Genomic DNA, 25,036 nt, shown 5'->3' on the forward strand with positions numbered 1-25,036 from the left:
ACGCTTACTTGAACAACTCTCAAGCCTAAACATAACACTCAAAACAACCCAAACCCAAGCTCTTTCAATTTTAAACTAGCCGCAAGCAAGGTCAGCATGATCTTTAAAAAAGCTAGTTATAGCATTGGATTAAAAGGAGCATAGGGTTAAAGCGCCAAGTTTAACAGTAAGAAAAATTACCTCGAAAGATTATCATAGGATCCATGTTCAGACCAACAACAATACAAATGTTTACAAAACCAAATACAAGTCTTGGAAAATTAACGGCCTCGACCACGACCACGTCCACGTCCTCGACCCCTTCCACGTCCAACTGGTTTCCCTAAAACAATTTTAATGAATATAAACACGATATTAGAGGTATAATTTCAACACAAAATATCTCTATATAATATTACAAATGGGATATCCACACACCACCAAAATTGAATCTTACATCAGAAAGCACAAGTCAAAAGTCACCCAAATGTATTCAATACATATAACCTACTAAATCGTTTCATTTTACCAAATTATCATATTATTTAATATAAAATATTCAAAATTGTATTATGACACTTTCTATTCATATAAAAATTCAAAATTTTGAACTATGTGTTTTGGGCCTACCCAACCCATTTCAAAGCATATCAAAAGTTATATGTTTTGAGTTTTGAACTAAAACTTAATCTTTTTTACTGGTTACCTAACCTGCCTGATCCAACTCGACGCATCCAATTCATTAAAGAGAAACAAAAGTATGGATTAAAGTTTTTAATAAACAATGACAAATACCTGCAGTTGGCTTCTTTGGTTTGACCCGGGGTGTTTCTTCAACCAGCAAAGTCTCGAGATTTAAGCTGTCAGGTAAGATGTAGTATCTGATGTTATTGCCCCTCACACTTAAGTGATCCAAGGTCACTGGATTTTTCCCCTTTAGGGTAAGTTTAACCGTCTTTAGATGTGTATTCATACTGATATCCACTCCTGTAGTATGACCACAAAAAAGGTCTAGTTAAACACGGTGACAAGAAATTTGACAGGTGGTCCCAATTATGAACATGGCAATAATTAAACACAGACATTAAGTATCTTTCTAATAAAAGTTCATCTGTTTGGACTAATGACTGAAACAGTTGGAAGAACCAACCACAATAAATGTAAGTTTAAAAAAAAAAAAAGAAACTGTTATGCTCTATCCATCCCAGATTTAACAACAAAAGTTTATATTTCTCATTGTCTAGAGTTTTTTGCAAAATTTCTAATGTGCTTTATGGGCAATCCCTTAACTGCAAAATTAATGGTCACATGTTTTGAATCCATATGCAAGTGAAATAGTGTGCTTTTTTTTGTTAGATCGAGTACGTAATGACATTTAAAAATACAGCAACAAAAAGTAGGACAGACCCTCAGTCGCTTATAATTTATTTTAACCCAAGTAAAAACATAGAGAAAGCAAATTTAACCTATTTAACAGGATGGTTTAGGTTGTGTTTTATCAACATGTCAAACGACTGAAATATGAACTAGTATTAAAGTAAATGGATCGAAAGTCACAGAAAGGGTACTCTTAATGCACAAAACCTCATAAATCGTTGCCAAAATGATATAATTATTGTAATCATATTTAAGTACTCGAAAGAAAACTGAACAATATATATTTGACCAACCTGCCTGACATGTTTGGAAAATGAATAGCCCTTCAAAGCTACATTAATACATTATTGCTACTTAAACTAGAAACTCCTTAAAAAAATTAATCTAAAAAATCATTAAACTGCCATGGAATTGAGATTAAAAATGTGACCAAAAACAATCTGTGAAATATAAGTACTTATAAATATGACCATACAGATTAAGATATTATTCCATATAATTGAAAGTTGACACATGTTGATTGATCAATTTACTGAACCAGCAACTAATAACAAACTAATCATCATCCTGAAAAATCAGTTTCCAAAGTCTAGGAGCTTAAATACTCAAAACAAAGGTTTTAAATTTCCTTTTACTAGCATTTGACGATTCTAAGTGTTAAAAATCACAACTTTGTTGAAGCTGAATGATCGAAAGCATAGTTATCGATAGCATCCAGAGCGGACGCTATTGCGAATAGCGTGGCGTGGCGGCCAATCACCGCTACGAGGTGCATAGCGACCACATATTGAGCATATAGCGACTCCGACGGCGAATTCCGGCGAAAAAATACCACTCCGGTGATGCTTTCTGCCGGAAACCAGGAAGAAGATGAAGAAGAAGATAGCGGCTGGTTTGCAGCGTGTTTAGGCTTTAGGGTGTTAAATAACTTTATATCTTTTAACATTCATCTTTCACAAGTTTCCGTTTAGTCCCTAAAGAATAGACATTAAATGTACCTGCGCATTAAATGCTTCGGAACCCGAAGCGGCGTTTTCCCGCCCTGCACCTTATTTGCGCCTAGGCGCGCCTGGACGCTCGCTTTAATAACTATGTAAAGAATAGACATAGAAGTATACTGTTATATCTAATTTTTTAAAAGGGCCTATAAAGGTAATTATGCCAAATCCGGATACGGCCCACTTATGAAACCATGACCAAGCAGGACTCTGTTACAATGACAATGCGGCTTTGTGGCTTCTATGCATCTTTTAGCTTGACGTACATTGTTGATGTTTGGTAACTATTAGTCTAAAAAAATATATATGCTTTTTAGTTATATGATACTAATTAACAAATAAATGGATGTTTGGTGTATCTACTACTAATATACACTTCATGTTTACTTGTACTTTAATACCGTAAATGAAGGATTTTTTGAACCGGGATCTCTTCAGGAGCAACCTCTCTTACTCAAAAGCATAGTTGTTAATAGCGAACGATAGCGATAGCGATGAAATAGCGGGCACTATTTTATGTTTAGCAACACACTAGAAGAAAATTTTAGAAACATTTATATATCTATTTAACAAAAAGCCTAAAATCCCGCTGTTTTATGCCTATAAGTTCCCGCTATTTATAGTAAAACAGAAAAATAAAAAAAAAAACTAAAATCCCACTATTTACCCGCTATGGAGGCACCAAAATCAAATAGCGACACACGAGCGCTTCGCTACGCTATTCGCTATAGCGCCTACTATGAGCACTATTAGCAACTATGCTTCAAAAATAGAGGTAAGGTCTGCCATCATCTCACCCTCCCGGCCTCCCCATACCATACTCTATGAGTGGGATTTTATTGGGTACGTTTGTTTGCTTGTTTGTTTGGCTGTTACGTGTATGTAACTGTGCATATGTATCTTGAATGTGTGCATTGTTTACATGTTGAAGAAGCAACACAATTTCGAATCAAATATTATAGTATGTGAATAACTGTCAACTAGTGACAGAACTTCTACCATCAAGTGTCGATACTACATAGTGGTGGGACTATTAAAACTATTATTTTATTTAAGTGAAAGTTAAAAGCAGAAACATAAACTGTTAAGAAACTAAAGCAACATCTGTGTGCAATGAAAACAAAATTAGAAAAACAATTCAAATAAAAACTATAGCACTATCATATGTGAACTCGTTTTTAAATATATAATGCTTAAGGAATTATCTGTGACTATGTAATTTTTCAAGTGTACATGATACATACAATAGTTAATTTTCTATTTTTTTTTTCTACGTCTAAGGCCCAAGGCAGTAACTTCTAACTGAACTTCGATGATAGATTGACCTAAACTTTGCAACTTCTAAAAAACAGCTGCATGCTCGAACAAAGTGTAATATTTGGGTGGTCTAACTCTAAGTATTCATTATCCTTTTTTAGTACATGAACTAACTATAAGTATGATTTACCTTTTTAATCTTGATACGTCATAAAACAAAACATATAATCCAAATGGTCCTTCATATTGCCTTGGCCACTGGTCTGAGAACATGACTTCACGACTTGCGTGCTTCTGCAAATCTAAACCCTAATATTTTTTTATACTCCTAATGTTAGCCTATCTGTATTGGCTATTCTCTATAGTCTATTCCAAACAGACATGAAATGTTCATGTCCAAATTACAAACCTACTTAAGAAGCAATACATTTGCAACTTGACATATACAGGTATACCTAATATGAACTACCTCTAACCTGTTACAAATGCTTTCATGCTAAAATTTTTCCTAATTCTTACTTCCTATTAGGACTCTAGCTCATAAATATGTAGCTGCAAAGCAGACATAAAAACAATCGCAACAGAATACGATTCTACGCTTATAATTCTAACCAAACCAATATCCTACTACAAATGTTGCACAACAAACATGAGCTGAAACCTAATCCATGTGAAGCCTAAAATAACACACCAAGCATTAACAACTGTTCATAAAACACTGACACCAAAATAAATTCAAAACATAACAAAATCAAACCGTAAGATGCACAATTATCAACATCTGAGCACCTGTGATTGTTCCGTGAACAACAGTGCCGTTTTTTAGTTCGATCGAAACCGTCTCGTTGTTCAGCTTCATCAAAAACCTGTTCACACAGAATTAACCAGAGAGTCAGTCAATTAGTCGCATAAGAAACATCAAACTCTCTACAACATTATATGAAAAAAAAAACGCAGAAGACGTTAAGAACTACCGGACGAGCTTCATTGCCGGAGGATTAACAATACGCCGGAGAAGATGTAGAAGAAGAGGGTTTTTGGTGTTTTAGGGCTTCGGCACGAGAGCGATTGTGTTTGTTCGTTGTGGTTTATATATCTGGGCTGGGTTAGGGTCCATTTAGAAAGCCCATGATGATTGAGTCAAGTTAGGTTAACCGGTATGAACGTTATCAGTTCGGTTCGTTACCGTACTGACATTCGTTACAGTAATTGAAAGGAAAAATCTTACATCAATCGTAAAAATAAAAATGAATATCGATACCGGTACTGATGTTGTTATGTTCATATCAGTTCGGTTTTGTTTGTTTTCTATGTTTATTTTTCTCAACATTACGATATTAATTTTATTAAAAATGGATATTTTGCCGCTATCATACCAAAGTGAACCAAAACCGAATAAACATCTATATTGGTACCATTATTTATCTTTATTGTTTTTTCTTTTGATAAAATGACCTTATATCGCTACCATATTGTATCGAACAACATCGGTACCGGTATATATTCATTTTTATGTTTTCCTATTTGATAACAGATATGTGTCGCTAATGTAGTGAACCAAACCGAAATTGAACGAACAACCTCTATTTCGGTACCAATATTTATATATATTTTTTTCTTTCTATAAACAGACACCAAATCGCTAGTTCGCTACCGTACCATACCCAACAACAACGACACCGATACATGCATTCATTTTTATGATTTCCGGTTTTGAAAATTTTTCGTTTATACAACTCTGTCTGCTACAAAAATTGAGAATCGGTACCAGTATTGTGACAAATCTGAACATGTCGATACCATTCAACGAACATCAGTGCCATTGTGGGTGTTCGTCCTAAGTTTTCGGTTGATGTAAATGACGTGTTGATTTATAGATCGAGTGCCTGTGTCGTAATGGTACTTTAACAGACCAAACTGATATCGATCCAATGCTCGCGGTAACGTTCTGTAACAATGCGTGGGCAAATAACTTTGAATGTTAAAAAATAAACACAGATGCAGATTTAGATTTTTTTTAGAAATTAACAAACACAAGTTATTACTAAGAATTCAAATTAAATAATAAATAAAATACAAGTAAAAATAAAATAAATAAATACTTAAAAATTATCAATTACTATTTGTAACTAAAAAATCAAATTGTATGATAACTAATATAGTGCTAAAAATTTAAAATAAAAAACTACAAATACTTAAACATTATCGAATCAATATTCAACAAGAGTTTCAATTCATATATTGTTGAACAATAAATAAAATACAAGTAAAAATAAAAATAAAATAAATACTTAAAAATTATCAATTACTGTTTGTAACTAAAAAATCAAATTGTATGATAACTAATATAGTGCTAAAAATTTAAAATAAAAAAACTACAAATACTTAAACATTATCGGATCAATATTCAACAAGAGTTTCAATTCATATATTGTTGCACAATAAGGTTGTTGATTTGCTATTGTAAACTAGGTTATCCATAACGGGGTAACGCCCCAATGGCGTGAAAGGGGCGTTAAGGTAGGTCGGGTGAGGCAGATGGCGGGCGTTAGGCTATGTGGTGGTGTTGGATACCGTGCCAAACCGAAGAATTAGCCTTAACTGCGACCCAGTTGAATGTGGACAAAGGCATACCATGCAAAGTCTTGTCGTTTTGAAGGGCAGTGTATAACGACTTTCGTCAACGTATGGGTGAAACGATTCGCAATGCCAACCATTTACATTAAAGTGGAAAGGGATATGAGAATGTGGCTTGTCAAATTTAACCAATTATTCAATTACGTAATGCAACGTGTTGACGATGTAATAGAGGAAAAAGTGATTAACGAGGCCCTTCGAGAGTACCATGTCCCGAACTATGGAAGATTATTTAGTCACATGGAGTATTGGTTGATAATAAGAAATGATCCCCGATGGCAGCAGCCGCTTGCATGTCAAGATTCAGACTCTGGCGGTTACGGGGTTGATAATTAGTAACTTACATTTATGTATTGGGTGGACTTCCTCTACAAAGTGTGTTTTTCCTACAAAGTGTAAGGAGTGATATTGACCATTAGATGAGTGTGTTTGATTGTTGAGATCATCTTGATGGTATTTTGGTAATATATATGTCTTAAAAATAGGCTGATTTAGTTGATTGGGGGTAAATGTGGTATTTAATTGTTTTGAATAATGAAACAATTGTCATACCATAAAACACTCCCACCTTTTTTGCGAGTTTCCCTCTCTCTCTACCTTCTCTCCTCCGAAGCACCCAAATATATACCAAATCAACCACAAAAACATGGATAAAGATAAGAAATTCGGCCTGCAATACAAGCGTAAGTTACATGTTTAGTTGTTAAATGTGTTTAAAATCACAACTAAACATCATAGGAGTGTTATTTTTGTGTTCAAACTAGTGTGTTTTACGTTATAGTTTTTTATTTGCATTCCTTTTTTTTGTTGTTTGGGAAACTAATTATACGCTTAATATAATGGCCCTATATTGTTGTTTTAACTGGAAACAACATATGTTTGATAGTATATGTACCATTAGTGTGTTCAAAGATGACCAATTATGATGTGTTTTACGTATGTTGTGTTATACAATATAACACGTGAAGAACCCCAAAATTATTAAAAACATCGTTAAGAAAATATAAAGACATGTCCTTCGTGAATCATAACTTACTAGTGGGAAACCCGCGCTACGCGGCGGGATCATAATTTTTACTGATACGTATTGTAGACACATATTTGTTAATTTGAATTATTTGAACAATTTGGATTATTCTTAGTTTCTTCCATTCTATGTGTGCATTCTAATAGTACTCGGGAAAACAAATGTAGTGTGTTGAAAAGTAATAATGTTATATTTATTACCAAAAGGAAAATCGTTTGCTTGTAAATACACTGGAGCAAATGTAGTTTTGATGTTGAATTAGTAGCTAAGGTATATTTTGTGGGATCGTGCGTTGACCCGAATGAGTCGTTCAGAGAAGTTTTGATCTGTTTCAGATGCGGAAAATAAGAAACAGACTTAGACACAGCTTGTACTTCACTTTAAACACTCTTCTAATTGATTTAACACTGATTACATCCAGAATTCAAACCGGCAGCACCTCGGTATGAATTTTCAGAACCATTACAAATGATTTCGCTCGAAGACTATATATAGGGACCGCTTGAAACAACTTCAAGCGGAATAAGAATGTTGTTGATTCCGCTTGAAACAACACAATACACATTCAAGCGGAATCACCCAGTTCAAGCGAAATCAGCTTCTATTTCAACCTAATCTCCTATTTTCTCGAACAACATGCCCTGATCTAACATATCTAGGTACAAGACTCGATACAAGACGAAGACGACAGATGTATGCACTAACATATTTAGGTATACAAGTTGTCTCCTCCGTTGGTGAACTGCAAGATTTGTAGTATATGGGACATGAGGTTAGTATTGTATGGTTTGCAATAAATGAAGAATGTTATTATGTTTCGGAAATAAAATCAAATGTTCCGGATAAGAGTAGCAAATGATGGTATATGTTAGGTTTGAAGTGATGTACCTTTGTTTTTAGTCGCGTAAAACCGCTTGGTACACGACATTTGAGGTGAAAACCCCATTTCTATATGCATTATTAAAAAGGTAAAAATTATGAGATGAAAATCTGATATAAAAAATAATTAAATGGCAGTCATAGGAAGTGTTAGTATTTTGTTTCGAATGTTACATCCAAGTGTGTGTACATCTCATGACAAAAGCACTTAAAGAAAGGTGATGTTGGATATCTTTGTTTTGAATAAGCTATTAACATAGTGATGCATAAATTTTAAAGCTATTATTATCACTGAAGCATAAATTGATTATAAATCAATACTGAAGTGAAACATAAAAACAAGATTTTTGTTAAACTAAATGATGAATTAAACATATATTTCATTACATCATCTCACGCATAATAGAAGCTATGAATGGATGTATATAAGAAAGAGTTGTGTCATTTACAAACCATAATCAATGACTACCTTTCTGGTTGAGCCTCATGAGTCCGATACAGTATGAGATCGACTGAAACAACAATGTAGCAAATGATGAGTAGACGCAACGTTGGCAATGGATGTCTCATGTACTGAAGGCGGATGTGAGTGAACCTTTTGATTTCGGTACAATTTGAGTGAGAGATAGAGAGTAAGAGAGGAAATAGAGTTTTGGTTTATTTTTCCAAGAATACGGTTGTACTTACTAACATATAATAAGCTAGCAAATCATTTAATGGTTGGTTTCAAATTCTCGTTATAATGACTATTTAATTAACTCTCATTTCATTTATTTATTTCTGTTACTTGTGCAAGTGATTGTTCATTGAGATGAGGTGTTCATTTCAAATCCCTCTCTATTTATTTTGGGCGATTAAGTATCATTTCATTTATGGATTTCAGTTATTTTGCCACATGATTTGAATTACATGAATACTAATGGATTTAAGTTATTTTGCCACATTATTTGAGTTAAATGAATACTACCATCTTAACTTATTATATCATTTTTGGTATCTTTTTGTTGTGTTAACTATTATTATATAGATTAAACGTATGCATCACCCAAGTTGCTCATGTTGTTGATATTATTATATAGATTAAACGTATGCATCACCCAAGTTGCTCATGTTGTTGATATGTTTGATTTATTAATTATGGTTACAATGAAAACAACTTATTTGAATAAAAATTTTGTAAATAAAAAAAATGAAAGGATTAATTTATTTAACTTAGAAGGCAAAAAAGTGGAGTTAGGGTGAACGGAGTGGGCGCCAATGACTTTACCGATCACATGTTACGGATTTGTTTAAACGTATGCATGTCTTAGTGTTTTATTAAATGATGAAGTTTAATAAATAGAGTTATAGATAATTCCGTTCACCCAATGACTTTACCGATCACATGTTACGGATTTGTTTAAACGTATGCATGTCTTAGTGTTTTATTAAATGATGAAGTTTAATAAATAGAGTTATAGATAATGTCTTATGTTTTATTAAATGAAGTTTAATAAATAGAGATTATTGAATGAAGTTGTTAGATTAAGTTGTAAAATTCCAATTGTATCCTTTCAATATGTATTACTAGGGGGAACACCCGTGCGATGCACGACATGCATAATAGTTATTGTTTTTTCCTGGAACGACGACTGATATAGATAGTGCGTGACACGGTACGAAAGTGCGAATATAGTATAGATTTTTAAAACAAAAACCGGTTTTTTTTAAAGTTAGCCGTTTGACCATGGTTATTTTGACCAAAGTCCACTCCTCGTTCGGCGCTTTGTGGTAGCACTACCAGTCAAAAAAAGGCCCAAAACGCCCGAGGGTACAGTGTTCCCCCGCGTTTTTAAGACGCTTTGAGAGAGGTTTGCGCCCCACCACATGTGGTCTCACAAAACTTCAATTCTATGGACGTGTGGTTTCTCAACCCTCTTCAAAAGACGTCACAGTTTTCAAATTTTTTTATTTTTATTTTTTCTTTTTCATTGTTTTAGATGGTGTAAAATAGATGTTAAATATATATATTATACTACATACACATATACATATAAATTCAGTTTTGACATCTAAAAGTCAAATTGCAGGTTTTGTTCCCTTTTATAGATAAGAAAGCAGTTTATTATTTATTACTAAAATGTTGTATTAACTTTATTCTGCAACATATTCTTTATAAACTATGCTTACCTTGACATAACCTAATAGCTATATTTCCTTATTAGAAGTCTCTTATAATTGAAAATTAGTACATATTATTACCTTGCTGGTGAACACATTTACTCTATGTTTAGGGAACAATTTGATTAGGTTGCTGATATTGAATTGAATATCACACCAAATTACAATAGCAGTTTATATTGCTACTATTCATCCAAATCAAGCACCTTAAATAAGTCAGTGTTTCTCTATATTCAAAAAACGAACTATAACTGACGATTATTAAATTACAACAGTCAATTCAATCCAAATACTGCAATAGAAACATAAAATCTACCACAATTCGTTGGTTAATCACGTATAGTTCTTAATCGATTAGAATCAGAAAAAAGGAAATTGACTCACCGTAACTTAAAATCAGGAAGAAGGCGAACAAAGGGGCGGAGTTTTTCGAAATCAATGACCCCTGTCTTTCATTGTTATTCCTTGAATGAGGTAAGCAAGACCCCATACTACACACTACATACACATACATAAAAATTGGGTTCTATATTATTTGTATAAACACCGATTGGAAACCCTCACATTGCATTTGATGAAACCCTAATCAATATAAACACACACACTAACACTCACGAATCGAATCGAATTTATAAAAGGAAAAATTCGGGCTGTTTTTACCTCTTGCTGCTCCAAATCTTCATTACCATACATTATCTTCATCTTAGAGATATAGATATTGCACTTAAAGGTCTCAACCATCAAAATACGATCCAAGGGCTAAAAAGTGGTTCCTAATTATGCAATGGTTATCATTTGAACCTTATTCCATGAGACTTGATGTAAGATGCAAAGAGCATTCTTTTGAGTTTTAAACCATCTGTAATTAAGTTCATTATTTAATCATTATTGTTGCAATTATTAGGTATTATAGATAATAATACCCCATGAAATTACCTTTTAGTAATTTTCGTTTCTAATTGGTTAGCATCTTTTAAGTTTTAAAACCATTTATAGTTATAATTAAATTCATAATAACGTTGATTAAGTTTTTTTATATTTAATTATTATTATTATTATTTATTTTTATTTTTATTTCATATGATGTTCATCAACTATCTGATAAAATTGCAAAAAAGGTTGTAACCTTATTTGTATGATGTTTAGCAATTACTAAACCAAATAATAATGACTTAATTATAAAATTCAATCAAGTAATCGGTTACGGAGAACTTGAAATGGAAAAGCAATGTAAATATGAGGAAGGTGATGATGTTCAACTAAGTCAAATGATTTAATTCTTTATCAAGTATTTAACAATACTTAATTTATAAAGTTATCAATTTAATTGTATTTATCAATTTATACTCATGTAGAAAGACTAATTCCCTTTACTACCTTCATTGAGTTGTTGTACTATAAGCATAATATGTTGCAATTATTTAAATTTGGTTGGAACCCTTGTGAAATGCTTTATACGATAGTATAGATAAACGCAATCAATTTAAATCTTTTGCGCGGGTTGAAAACATCCGAGCCCTTAAAGTTTGCTGCCCAATCCTATCAAACAATACCTCCTCAAATATTTCCTCTGCATCTATATTGCCTATATATAGTATCAATTAAATCATACAAAAGCAGCATATGTTTAAAAAAAATAGTAAAGTAGAAATTAAAAAAGGAAATACCAATAGGCCAAATAAATGTCTATCTCCAAATGAATAACTTTTCTCGTACCCACCCTTTTACACCTCCATATACATGAAGCTGCAAAAAGGAAAAAGACTATAAATTTATGAACAATTAAACAATACATGGTAAATGGTTCCAGATACTATAGTCATGCAAGGGTACCTTGATGAAGTATGAAGTGTCTGTCTTTTTGTATCCAATAACCTGTGTGTATACTTTATATGTAATATAAAATCATAATTTGAAAAAAAAACCACTAAATCACCAAAAACATAATAAAACATCAATATAAACTCATAGATTATGTAAAAGAAAACTGTTATCCCATTTGAATATTTTAAGAAACAAACCAAAGTTTTTTCGAATAAATGTTGAAATGGGTATAAAAGAACACACCTTTCCACCAAGATAAATAAATTTCATATCAACTTATCTCTTTCTTATCTCTTTCTTTTCGACTCTAACTCGCACAATAGTAGACAAAGGAGTTGATGTTGAGTGAAATGGTGAATTTATAGCAATGATAGGAGATTCCTTAATCGGTCAAATTTATTACATATTGATTGAAATTGGACCTTTGGAGTGCTTTTGCGGTTTATCCCAATAGGTTTCGTTTATTAATTGCATTTAAGAACCGAACTTATTATTGTATTATTATAATTAATTGTGATTATATTCTCATTTAATTATTTTTTTATTTTTTAATATTAATGTAGAAAGACCATTTCACCCCTTACTAACATCATTAAGTTGTTGTACCATAAGTATAAAAGATTGTAATTACTTAAATTTGGTTGGTATCCTTATGAAATGTTTTATAATATAGTATAGATATAGATAGATAGATATAGATATAGATAATTATTTTTTTTATTTTTTAATATTAATGTAGAAAGACCATTTTACCCCTTACTAACATCATTAAGTTGTTGTACCATAAGTATAAAAGATTGTAATTACTTAAATTTGGTTGGTATCCTTATGAAATGCTTTATAATATAGTATAGATTAGGTTCTAGCATTAATGTACTGTACTATATGTTAATATGGTGTTTCATGCATTGCTTTGTTGCAAATTGTGTTGTTTTATTTGTAAATTATTATTATTTATAATAATCTAATTAATTTAGCCAAAATCTTGTTAATAATATATTAGAATATATATATATATATATATATATATATAGTTATTTTAATACTTTTATTATTTTAATATTTATAATAATAATTCCTTTTTTTACTGTTTAACTTTAATTTAATGATTTTTTAGTATCACGGGGTGGGATAAGCTTGGTGTCAACCGGTACTGGTATCGAAAATACCGGTACGGTCTTGTTTGGTATCGGTACAAATAGTAATTTTAATATTTTAATAATATATATAGTTTTTTATATATTTTTATTATTTTAATATTATAATAATAATTCTTTTCTTTACTTTTTAACTTTAATTTAATGATATTTTTATGATACTTATGATCTTTCGGTTTAAATTTTATCTTAATCTATTAAATTCTGATACTAATATCATGGATAAGTTCTTAATATTTGATATCATTTGGATCCCTTTACCTATTTTTTTATTATATGTTTTCTTTGAAAATATATTGTTGTGTTTTTATTACGAATTATATTTGAGCTACTTTTAATATATTAGTTACTTCGAAATTTAAATTTATGGTTACCTTGTCAAAGATCATTTTACAGAATAATCATAAGTTTGAATAATTATCTTTAAACCAATTATTAAAATAAATTAAGATCAAAGTTAACTTTAAACTAATCTACCTTTATCTATAATATATTATTTAGTATAATGTGTTATTGATGATATTAATTTTAATGATTATTGATATATAATTATTTTATTTTATTTTTTATCTTATCTCTTATTTATTTAATATAAATTAAATGCAATTAATAGGATTTTTATAAGATGATGCATTTAAAACAACCATAAATTTTGGTTTTAAAATAGAACATATAACTAAACTTTAGAATATATATAGATATAGTAGTATAGTATAGATATTATGTTTTATTAAATGAAGTTTAATAAATAGAGATTATTGAATGAAGTTGTTAGATTAAGTTGTAAAATTCCAATTGTATCCTTTCAATATGTATTATATAGTAGTATAGTATAGATATAACACACCATGATGAAACCAATACCTCATAAAACACAACGTCAATAATTAAAAAATGCAGTGTCTTCTTAAAACATAAACTGCTATAACACATTGTGAATTAACTTGCAGCCGGTAAAACACATCGTCAATGAATTGTTCATGAAGGATTGTAGCTGGTAAAATAAATCGTTAATAAATTGTTCATGCAAGATTCATTTACATGCAAAAATAAAAGCTATAACACTTTGTGAATAAACCTGTAATTGGTAAAACAAATCAACCATTGCATTGGACATTGCCATTTTTTATTCATACTATTCAATTGAAAGAAACCAAAAAAATTGAATGAATTATGATAGAGGTATGCATTCTTCGTGTTTATGTAACTAACGATATTGAATTGTTAAGATATATAGGGTTTCCATACAAATAACATTTTATTGGTTACTAGATGTACGTTCCAGAAATAAATAAATTATTGAATAACCTTTATGTCCTCTAATACAAAATCTCTAGATGTCATATGTCACCCTTATAACACTTCTTACACTTTGTAGGAAAAAATAGAAGGTGTAGCCAACACTTCTTACACTTCGTACACTTAATTATTGAATAACCTTCTTACACTTCTTACACTTCATACATGCACAACACTTATGACATACATTCATACACTCTACATACTCGAAAATGTGATAAAACATAAGTTTATAACTTGAATATCAACAAAACCAAGTTAAGGGGCTAAAGTTGAATAAATCAAAGGAAGTTGGGAACTTCATGGCCTCGCGTCACGCGACAGCCAAGTTGTCCCCTCGTCGCGTGACGCGGCGGGGTTTAATCCGCAGAAAGTTATTCTGTTGATCTGGGTTGGTCACTTTCTCCACATCAATTTACCCCCAATCACCTTCTAACTCCATTAAAACACTGACCCTAATCCATCACTATAAAACCAAGCTTCCCACACCTTCATTTCACTTTTCCGACACTCAAATCACTCTCTAAACACTCTCAAACAATCAGATTACAACTTTAGAGCAGATTACTCTCAAGGACAAAAGTGAGCTTTCAACTCACTTTCTCTTCATGAATTCTTACTTCATCTCATTTGTGGATAAACCTCTAGGATTGTTACCACAAGTTTACCATGGTAAACTAAGTTGGTACATCACCATTTTGAGGTCCAAAGCTGAGTTTATGTTCTGTTTTGGCTGAGAACCTTTGTATTAGTTGCTTGTTATAATGTTTACTTAGATCTCATTGCACCAAACCAAGGTACCAACAAGTGCCATTGATGGGAGCCTTGTGTTAAGGTATGAATCTAGTAACTTCGAGGTAATACACCTCCTAACCTATAAACCTAAGTCACCAAGTTATGAGTGATATCCACTTCTTGATAACTAGACCCACTCCTCAATTTTCAATACCACCAAAGTCTCGAACTTTCGATTGACTAAGGACATGTATTAACCGAAAGGGTGAATATCGTTAACCGAATGTTTCGGCGTGAGTATTCTACCTATTAGGCCAAAGCATGATTCCATAAATCAAAAGAAGTTTTGATTACTTTGGCTTAGCATTATTTCCATTCTGGGACATTCCAAGTTTTATAGTTGAATATATTTATAATTATATCAATTTTTATGTGTTTTAAACCTTAAGCTTATCTCCTTTTCAAATCGAATTTTCCGAATCGAGCTAACTATCGCAACCTAAAACAATAATAACATTCGAAGAACCAATGAAATTTCTAACTCTTTCCATGATTGTTTAAGTTGTTATCAATGTGAATACATGTTTTGCTTACGTGAACCAGTTTGAAACTTACATGCTTATGTGACATATTATCATGCTTAAATTGTGCAAAAAGAATCTTTTTGAAAAACCATTGCTCAAAGTATCATCATTCTTGTAACACCCCATGTTTCCGAAAGTCAAAGTCAAGATTGAAGTCAAAGGAAGAAAAGATCGCTAATTGCGACATGTCTCTCCTTGCTCAATCCCTGCTTGACTTCTTTGACTATAGTTAGTCTATTTTATGTTTACGTTAGTTGTATTATATGGAGAAATTAATTACAATCGAAGTAATCGAAGTATATTTCTTGATACGAACCGCTTTACGACTGTGAATAATAGGAACTAACAATGCGATAAAGTCAATCAATCAGTAATCGAACTAATCTAATCATCATCGAACTAGAAACTCGAATTACGCGAGTTTTGGTTGTTATTATACGTATGTGTGTGTCTTATGTGTTACTTGTGCATGTTTACTTTATGTTATGTGTGGTAATCAATCGAAACTCGAATCGAAATCGAAACACAATTGAACTCAATCGAAATCGAATTATGATAATTGGTGGAGAAGAGACAGTGCGAGATATAGATGCTTGTTTGTTGATATAGTAGTTGGGATTAAAAGTAATTTGAATAGGAAAATCTATCGTATTCTCATCAATCGCAATCGAGATCGAAATATAAAAAAAAATCATCGCACCGAACACCCGAATCAGGCAACTGATCGATCAGGCTACCAGCCGATCGAACAGCCAGCCGATCGGACTGCTGTCCGATCAGACAGGCTATCCGATCGTGCTGACCAACCGATCGGCCAGCCTTTACCTCTTTTGGCATCCTATAAATACCCCTGTCATTGTTAAACTTTCTATTTTTGGAAACCTCTGCCCGACCAGCTCGTGCTCCCCTCTTTTTCTCAGATTTCTCCCGATTCCGGTAAGATTTCATCCTAAGTCTTGTACTTTCTTGATCTACACGTACTCCTACACCTTTCTATTTTTCAAATCTTAACTTTAACCGTGAAATCATCAATATTCGAGTGTTTTAGGATGATCTCATCATGGGTTCTTGAAGAACTTCATGTTTTGGCCTCAATCCACCAAGAATAACCTGGATCTAGCCGATTTCCACATAAACAAACAAAGATCTTTCATAGATCTAAACGTTTACACTGTGAAAAGGATTGAAAGATGGTTTTTCCAACTTTCTTTCAACTCTTTTACACTCAATGCCTTCAAAACCGATAGAAACGGAGCTTGTGCCGACTTGCTAATCATTCCGGTGGTTGCATGACTCAAGATCCGGATTCTATCCACGAGGGGCACCGATTTCGGGTTAAACGTTAAACTCCGTTCCGAACTGTTCACTGGTCGGATTTGGGTGATTCCTGTCCGAACAGGAGAAATAAGTAAGAACGAGCGTTCTACGGTTCGACTCGTTGTCAAAACACCTCGATATAACGACAAACAATCAGAACAAGCAAGTGTTAGGCGAACAGGCTGATCAGGTCAGGATGCTGACTAATCGGATTGCTGTCCGAACGGACAGTCAGCCGATCGGACAGTCAGCCGATCGGCTAACACATGGTCCCACACTTAATCAATTTATTTTGAAGATTAGTATTGAACGAATAGCTATTCGATCGGACTACCGTCCGATCGGATTACTCCTCGGATCATGAGATACTATACTTCAACACTTAGTCGATTTTCAACATGTTCAATGCCTTAGGAGTGCCACTCGATCGAACAGTCGTCCGATCAGGTGACACCCTGCTGAGAACTTGTCTTGCTAAAAGTACCTAACCGATCGGGTTGCTGGCCGATCGAACGACCGTCCGATCGACCGACCTGAAGGGTAAAGATACTTCAATATTTTCAAATGCTACAACAAAAACTTTAAAAGTCAAGACAGCATACACAAACACATCCTTCTCAAAGAAGAAACAATTCACTCGAACAGCCATCCGATCGGCCTACCGACCAACTGGACAACTGTCCAAACGGACTGCCGACCGAACGGTCAGCCGCCCGATCGGACTACCGTCCGATCGACCAGCTGTCCGACCCTCCAACACTTGTTTTCTGTTTTACACGTTGCTTATCGTTATGCTATCGAACTATTCAGGCTAACCCTACTCTCAAACGCTCCCTTCAATCCATCAACCGTTGTGAGTATACTCGATCCCTTTTTGCTTTCAGCACTTTTGGGTGTTACATACGTTACTTATACGAAATCACATCGAACACACTACACAGCATTTTAAACGCTAACCGTTACCGCATGTATAACGTGACTAAATGAATGCTTGTTGTTATGTTTACACGTGGAATGTTGTCTACTTGCCTTAACGACGATAGTACTATAGTTTGGACTCAGCACCCGTTCACATGGGGGTTGTTAAGGACAATTACTTGCATGGATTACAATGGTAATCATGTATTGCGAACTGCCTCGGGCAGTCAACCCGCAGTCATTGGTATCGATAGATCCATGTCGATAATTAACATGCTTCGTTTTCCTCTGTGTACGTGCTGGTTATGCGTAAACTATTTCGAACCCTAGTATGCTATTATCAAACTTGTATGCTCACCTTTACATTTTATGTATTGACTTTTTTTAACGTATGTGACAGGTGTTTAAGATGCTTATCTGCTAGGAAAGCGAGACTAGAATAAAGCTCTAGAGCCCAACAAATAGTTGTCTGTAGTGGTCAGATTAAGGGTCTCTAGAACCAGATAAGCAATTGTTGTCTATTTAAATCTGAGTTGTCGGAAGAGAATATTTGCCTGGTTTTTGTCTGTAATAATTTATTTTACTGTTTGAGATACGGTATGGGACGTATTATTTAAATTGAATAGTAATGATAAATGTTATGGAAACTTCTGGACAATCTGTTTCGCTCAATGCCATGCCCCGATGATTCTGCCATCGGTTGGGGTGTGACAGATTGGTATCAGAGCCATAACTATAGGGAATTAGGCAAGACTCGACCTAGTCCGGGTCGATGTCTTAGAGACCTAGACTATAGTTAGGAACCAACAGACCGAGCATATATGCTATCTCCCGCTATTCTCGCTTGCACTACACTATCACCGCACTCGAATTTTCAATAATGAGAAAGCGATTTAGCCAAGATTATGTGTGAAACCGCAAACTCTCGACTAAATTGCTTGATCAATGCTGTTTTATCAACTTATTAATGATTTCTTCATTCTTTTCAATAACGAACGTTTGTTCAACGGGAGAACTATACCAAATCAGGAATGAAATCCATATTTTGATGAATAATCTCCTCTATTTTATTAAAAACAAGGAAGAAGTTGCTAAGCTAGGGGTGAAACCCGAACCTTGACGATCTATTCCGCCCAATTTTGCTTCACAAAACTCTCACCAAAGTTTTGATGGATTCTAAGGACTTGAGTGCATAAACGACCGAAAGGACGAGTGCCATCCACCGCATGACGGTGATAGAGCATAGTCTATTAGGACAACAAGGACTTGTCATTGCATCCTTGAGAATAGTCGAATCGCTTTGGGTAGTCAATGTCTAATAGCCGCAGACAATCTATTTCTCGAATTTTGCAAGTTTCGATTCTGAGCCCGCAACTGCTGACTCTGATGACTCCTTGATTTTATGTGTGTTTAACTGTTTATGTGATTAATTTTGATATTTATTCGATTTTTGCTCTCACTTCGATCGACACACACAACCCGCATTGCTCTTCTATCTCAAAACGCTAACAGGTTGCTACAATCTGAACGACATTATGTTGTACGCTTCACTAAACTATTCGATATACTATACGCAATCGAGTCGCGAGCTTTAAATGATAGGTTTCTGTATTCTGACGGCCTCTGTGATTGAATGCGTATGTGCTTCTGTGTTTATGTGTTTCTGTGCCCTACGTGCCTACGTGCTTATGTGCTTCTGTGACTATGTGAATATGTGGTTATGTGCCTATGTGTTTATGTGATACGTGCTTCAACGTGTTCCTAAGCTCTAGTAAGTAGTAGACGTGTGAGGTGAGATTCGATTTTGATGTGTCTGAGACCTACGACGATGTCTGTTGCAGACAATGTCATCATATGGACACCGAACCCCACTTACTCGCCAAGAAAAGAGAGACAAACGTCTTGCTGTTATCATTGCCAAGCAAGTAGCAAAGGCTGTGAGCGAAGTGTATGAGAACGTCAGCAAATCATTTGAGGAGTCGAGAACTGAAACTCCCAAAGATGCTGCCAAAACTGTTTTCAGCTTCAAACAGTTCAAGGCATGCGGACCAAAGGAATTCACCGGAGAAGATGGCCCAACAGCTATGTTTCAATGGTTTGATTCCATCGAAGTCACTCTGCGCCAAAGCGGCTGTCCAGAAAATCTTCGTACCCTAAACGCAACCGACGTCTTCCAGTCCCGAGCTCTAGACTGGTGGACGGCCGAATGAAACAAACGCGGGAATGATGCAGCTTATGAGCTGACTTGGGAAGAGCTGAAAGCCATTATGATGGACGAATTCTGCCCTCCCCATGAACGCCAAAAGCTGGAGGACGAGTTTTGGAACATTAAGCAGAAGGATGGAGACAACGCTGCCCTGACTGCTCGCTTTAAGCAGCTAAGCATTATCTGTCCCGACCAAGTCAAGACGTCAGACATGGCCATCAAGAAGTACATTCGAGCTCTACCCGACTGTGTTGCCGATTTTGTTCACGCCGCGAAGACCTCATCAATTGAAGAGACCTACTTGCTTGCCGCCGAAATCAACGACAAGCGAGTAAAAGCTGGTTTCTGGGATAAGCCCTCCAAGTCTCTGCATCAAGCCACCACCGCACCGACCACCGACACTGCTACTGCTCAACCGTCCAAGTCATCACGCCGCAAGAAGAAGCACAACAACAGCAGCTCCAGCAACAAGAACTGTGCTGTTACTACTACTGCTGTTCCTCTGCAAGCCGTACCGGCTCAGCAGCAGTCTCATCATCGACCAGCACCAGTTACTCAAGCGCCGCCAGCAAAGCATGCATACACAGGTCCCCACCCGCTCTGCCCGACATGCTCATATCATCATCCGGTGGGTCTTGCCTGTCGTTTCTGCGCTCATTGCAATTTGTACGGTCATTTCACTGCCAACTGTCGCTATGGTCCATGGAACACCGCAGCTCCTGCCACTGCTCATCAAGCTCTACTCCCAGCCCCACAAGGCCTACACGCGACTCAGGCACCCGCGATCAATGCTCGAGTCTGCTTTGCATGTGGTGATCCCAACCATTTTGCAAACATGTGCCCGAACAGGGTTGTGAAGCAAGAGCCCCAGCAGCAGCAGCAGCAACAGCCTCAGCGGCAGCAACAAGCAACACGCGCTAGAACTTTCAACATCAATGCTCGTCAAGCCCCGGCTGACAACAACGTGGTTAATGGTACGTTCCTTGTGAATGGTATTTATGCGTCGTGTTTGTTTGATACTGGAGCCGATAACTGCTTTATGTTGTTTGAATTCGAGAAGCTCCTTAGTCGTAAACACTCTTATCTGCCCTCGTCATTCAAAGTTGAAGTCGCTACTGGAAGAACTGTCGCCGTTAATTTTGTTCTTCGTGATGGTACCCTCGAGCTCAACAATCACATCTTCCCAATCGACCATATTCCGATGCAACTCGAAAGTTTTGACGTCATAGTAGGCATGGACTTTCTTCGTGAGAACCATGCTAAAGTTGTGTGCTTCGACAAGATGATTTGATTCTCGCTCGCGAATGGTGATTTATTATGTGTGTACGGCGAAACTGCTTCGAAAGGTCTCAAGCTCATGTCGTGTGTCCAAGCTAGCAAATATCTCCGCAAAGAGTACAGAACTTTCTTGGCCAACATTGTAGTAGCGGAGAAGGAAAAGAAAGGGAAGACAGAAGTTAAAGACGTTCCCGTGGTCCGTGAATTTCCTCAGGTGTTCCCTGATGATCTTCCTGGACTCCCGCCGAGTCGTGATATCGACTTCCGTATCGACCTCATTCCTGTAGCTAACCCTGTTGCCAAAGCCCCTTATCAACTCGCGCCATCCGAAATGCGGGAACTCTCGAACCAACTCCAGGAATTACTTGAAAAAGGCTTTATTCGCCCGAGCACCTCTCCTTGGGGCGCGCCAGTCCTCTTCGTTAAAAAGAAGAATGGGTCGTTTAGGATGTGCATCGATTATCGAGAGCTGAATAAGTTAACCATCAAGAACCGTTATCCCCTACCTCGCATCGACGATTTGTTTGATCAACTGCAAGGTTCTACGTGTTTCTCGAAGATCGATCTCCGTTCAGGCTATCATAAGCTACACATTCAGGAAGAAGATATACCTAAAACCGCTTTTTGCACTCACTACGGCCACTACGAGTTCGTTGTTATGCCTTTTGGTTTAACCAACGCACCCGCGGTTTTCATTGACCTGATGAATCGCGTGTGTAAGCCATATCTTGACCGTTTCGTCATCGTGTTCATCGACGATGTCTTGATCTATTCCAAGTAGAAGGAGGAACACGAGCAACATCTACGTTTGGTACTCGAGTTACTCCAAGGGAATAAACTCTATGCCAAGTTCTCCAAGTGTGAATTCTGGCTGGAGGAGGTTCAGTTTCTGGGACACATCATTAATAGTCAAGGTATTCATGTCGATCCTGCAAAGATTGAAGCAGTTAAGAGTTGGATTACGCCTAAGAACCCGTCTGAAGTCCGTTCCTTTCTCGGATTAGCGGGCTATTATCGACGATTTATCGAAGGATTCTCAAAAATCGCTGTGCCGCTTACCGCCCTTACTCATAAAGACAAGTCTTTTGTTTGGGGAACTGAACAAGAGTCTGCTTTCCAAACCCTCAAGCATAAGCTTTTCAATGCTCCTATTCTCACATTGCCCGACGGAAACAACGACTTCATTGTCTATTGTGATGCTTCCAACCTTGGTCTTGGTTGTGTTCTTATGCAGCGGGACAAGGTTATAGCTTATGCATCTCGTCACCTCAAAATCCACGAGAAGAACTATACAACCCATGATCTCGAGCTAGGCGCGGTTGTTTTTGCGTTAAAGATTTGGCGACACTACCTACATGGTACCAAGTGTATGATCTTCACCGATCATAGGAGCCTGCAACATATCTTTGATCAGAAAGAACTTAATATGCGTCAACGCAGATGGGTAGAACTTCTTAACGATTACGACTGTGAGATTCGTATCACCCAGGCAAAGCTAATGTTGTTGCTGATGCGCTCAGCAGACGGAGTTATTTGCTCAGCATTCGTAATACCCAAGCCCAACACGATCTCGAAACCCTCATCCACGAAGCCCAACATGCTTGCTTTAATGAACGCACCTTGAAGAAAGAGAGAATCTATCACGATGGAGCTCAGCTTGTCAACAAATCGAATGGGATCTTCTATTTTCTGGACCGAATTTGGATCCCTAAGCGGACTGAATTGCGAAAGATTTTGATGGATGAAGCCCACAAATCCCGGTATTCTATTCATCCCGGTGCCGATAAAATGTACAAGGATCTTCGCTACAAGTACCGGTGGCCGGGCATGAAAAGGGATATCGCTCTCTATGTCGGAAGATGCCTGACTTGTGCAAGGGTCAAGGCTGAACATCAAAGACCCTCTGGCTTACTCGAGCAACCCCCAATCCCTATATGGAAATGGGAGAGTATAGCTATCGACTTCATAACAAAGCTTCCGCCCACGTCGTCAGGTCACTACAGCATCTAGGTTGTTGTTGATCGTTTAACCAAATCAACCCACTTTTTGCCAATACGGGAAGACTACAAGGTAGAACGATTAGCCCGAATCTACACTGATGAGATCATTTGTAATCATGGTACACCTCGTGACATCATCTCTGACCGTGATGCACGGTTTACTTCGCGATTGTGGGAAACGTTTCAAGCGGCTCTTGGTACGACAGTTAACTTAAGTACTGCATTCCATCCTCAAACCGACAGACAGCCTGAAAGAACCATCCGTACTCTTGAACACATGCTCCGTGCGTGTGTCATAGACTTCGGTGGTAATTGGAATAAATACATGCCGCTAGTCGAATTCTCGTACAACAACAGTTATCATACCAACATCCAGATGGCACTATTCGAGGCTCTATATGGAAGAAGATGTCGATCGCCTATTGTGTGGCACGAGATCGGTCACTCGCAATTAACCGGTCCTGAGTTACTACAAGAAACGACTGACAAAGTCCTCCAAATTCGAGACAACTTGTTGAAAGCTCGAAGTAGACAGAAAAGTTACGCAAGCCCCTTGAATTTGATGTTGGCGACTACGTACTTCTAAAGGTATCACCTTGGAAGGGTGTGGTCAGATTCGGCAAGAAAAGGAAACTAGCGCCTCGATATGTTGGACCTTTTAAGATTCTGGAGAGGATCGGAAAAGTCGCCTACAGACTCGAACTACCGGAGGAACTTAGTAACGTCCAACCGACCTTTCATGTGTCAAACCTCCGAAAATGCCTGGCTGAGCATGATTTAATTGTACCTCTCAATGACCTTCAAATAAACGAAACGCTGCACTTCGTGGAAAAGCCTGTTGAAATCATGGATCGCCAAACCAAGCAACTCAGACGCTCACGCATTCCTATTGTGAAAGTCCGATGGGAAGGCAAACGAGGCGCAGAGTTCACTTGGGAACTCGAAAGCGACACAAAGGCAAAGTACCCGCAGTTGTTTAAGTGAAAGCCTAGAGAGAGAAAGTTCTCAAAAGTGATTCACGGTGTGGATTGTTACGGTTTCGGCCTAATTTCGGGACGAAGTTCCCTAAACAAGGGGAGGCTATAACACCCCGTGTTTCCGAAAGTCAAAGTCAAAGTCAAGATTGAAGTCAAAGGAAGAAAAGATCGCTAATTACGATCTGTCTCTCCTTGCTCAATCCCTGCTTGACTTCTTTGACTATAGTTAGTCTATTTTATGTTTACGTTAGTTGTATTATGTGGAGTAATTAATTACAATCGAAGTAATCAAAGTATATTTCTCGATGCGAACCGCTTTATGACTGTGAATAATAGGAAGTAACAATGCGATAAAGTCAATCAATCAGTAATCAAACTAATCTAATCATCATCGAACTAGAAACTCGAATTACGCGAATTTTGGTTG

The 25,036-nt window shown here is 36.1% G+C and overlaps 1 protein-coding gene across 1 annotated transcript; it reads right to left on the bottom strand.

The window, feature by feature from the left end:
- Window positions 1-102: 102 nt before the first annotated feature.
- LOC110884131 (small nuclear ribonucleoprotein SmD1a) lies at window positions 103-4,723 on the bottom strand. The gene is made up of 4 exons (XM_022131809.2): window positions 4,586-4,723; window positions 4,401-4,477; window positions 775-966; window positions 103-322 (listed from the first exon to the last, which is right to left on the bottom strand). The coding sequence occupies exons 1-4, from the start codon at window positions 4,597-4,599 to the stop codon at window positions 261-263; spliced, it is 345 nt and encodes a 114-aa protein (XP_021987501.1). The 5' UTR covers window positions 4,600-4,723; the 3' UTR covers window positions 103-260.
- Window positions 4,724-25,036: the final 20,313 nt, after the last annotated feature.

Source organism: Helianthus annuus, chromosome 10 (genome assembly GCF_002127325.2).
Source record: "Helianthus annuus cultivar XRQ/B chromosome 10, HanXRQr2.0-SUNRISE, whole genome shotgun sequence".
Lineage (NCBI taxonomy): Eukaryota > Viridiplantae > Streptophyta > Magnoliopsida > Asterales > Asteraceae > Helianthus > Helianthus annuus.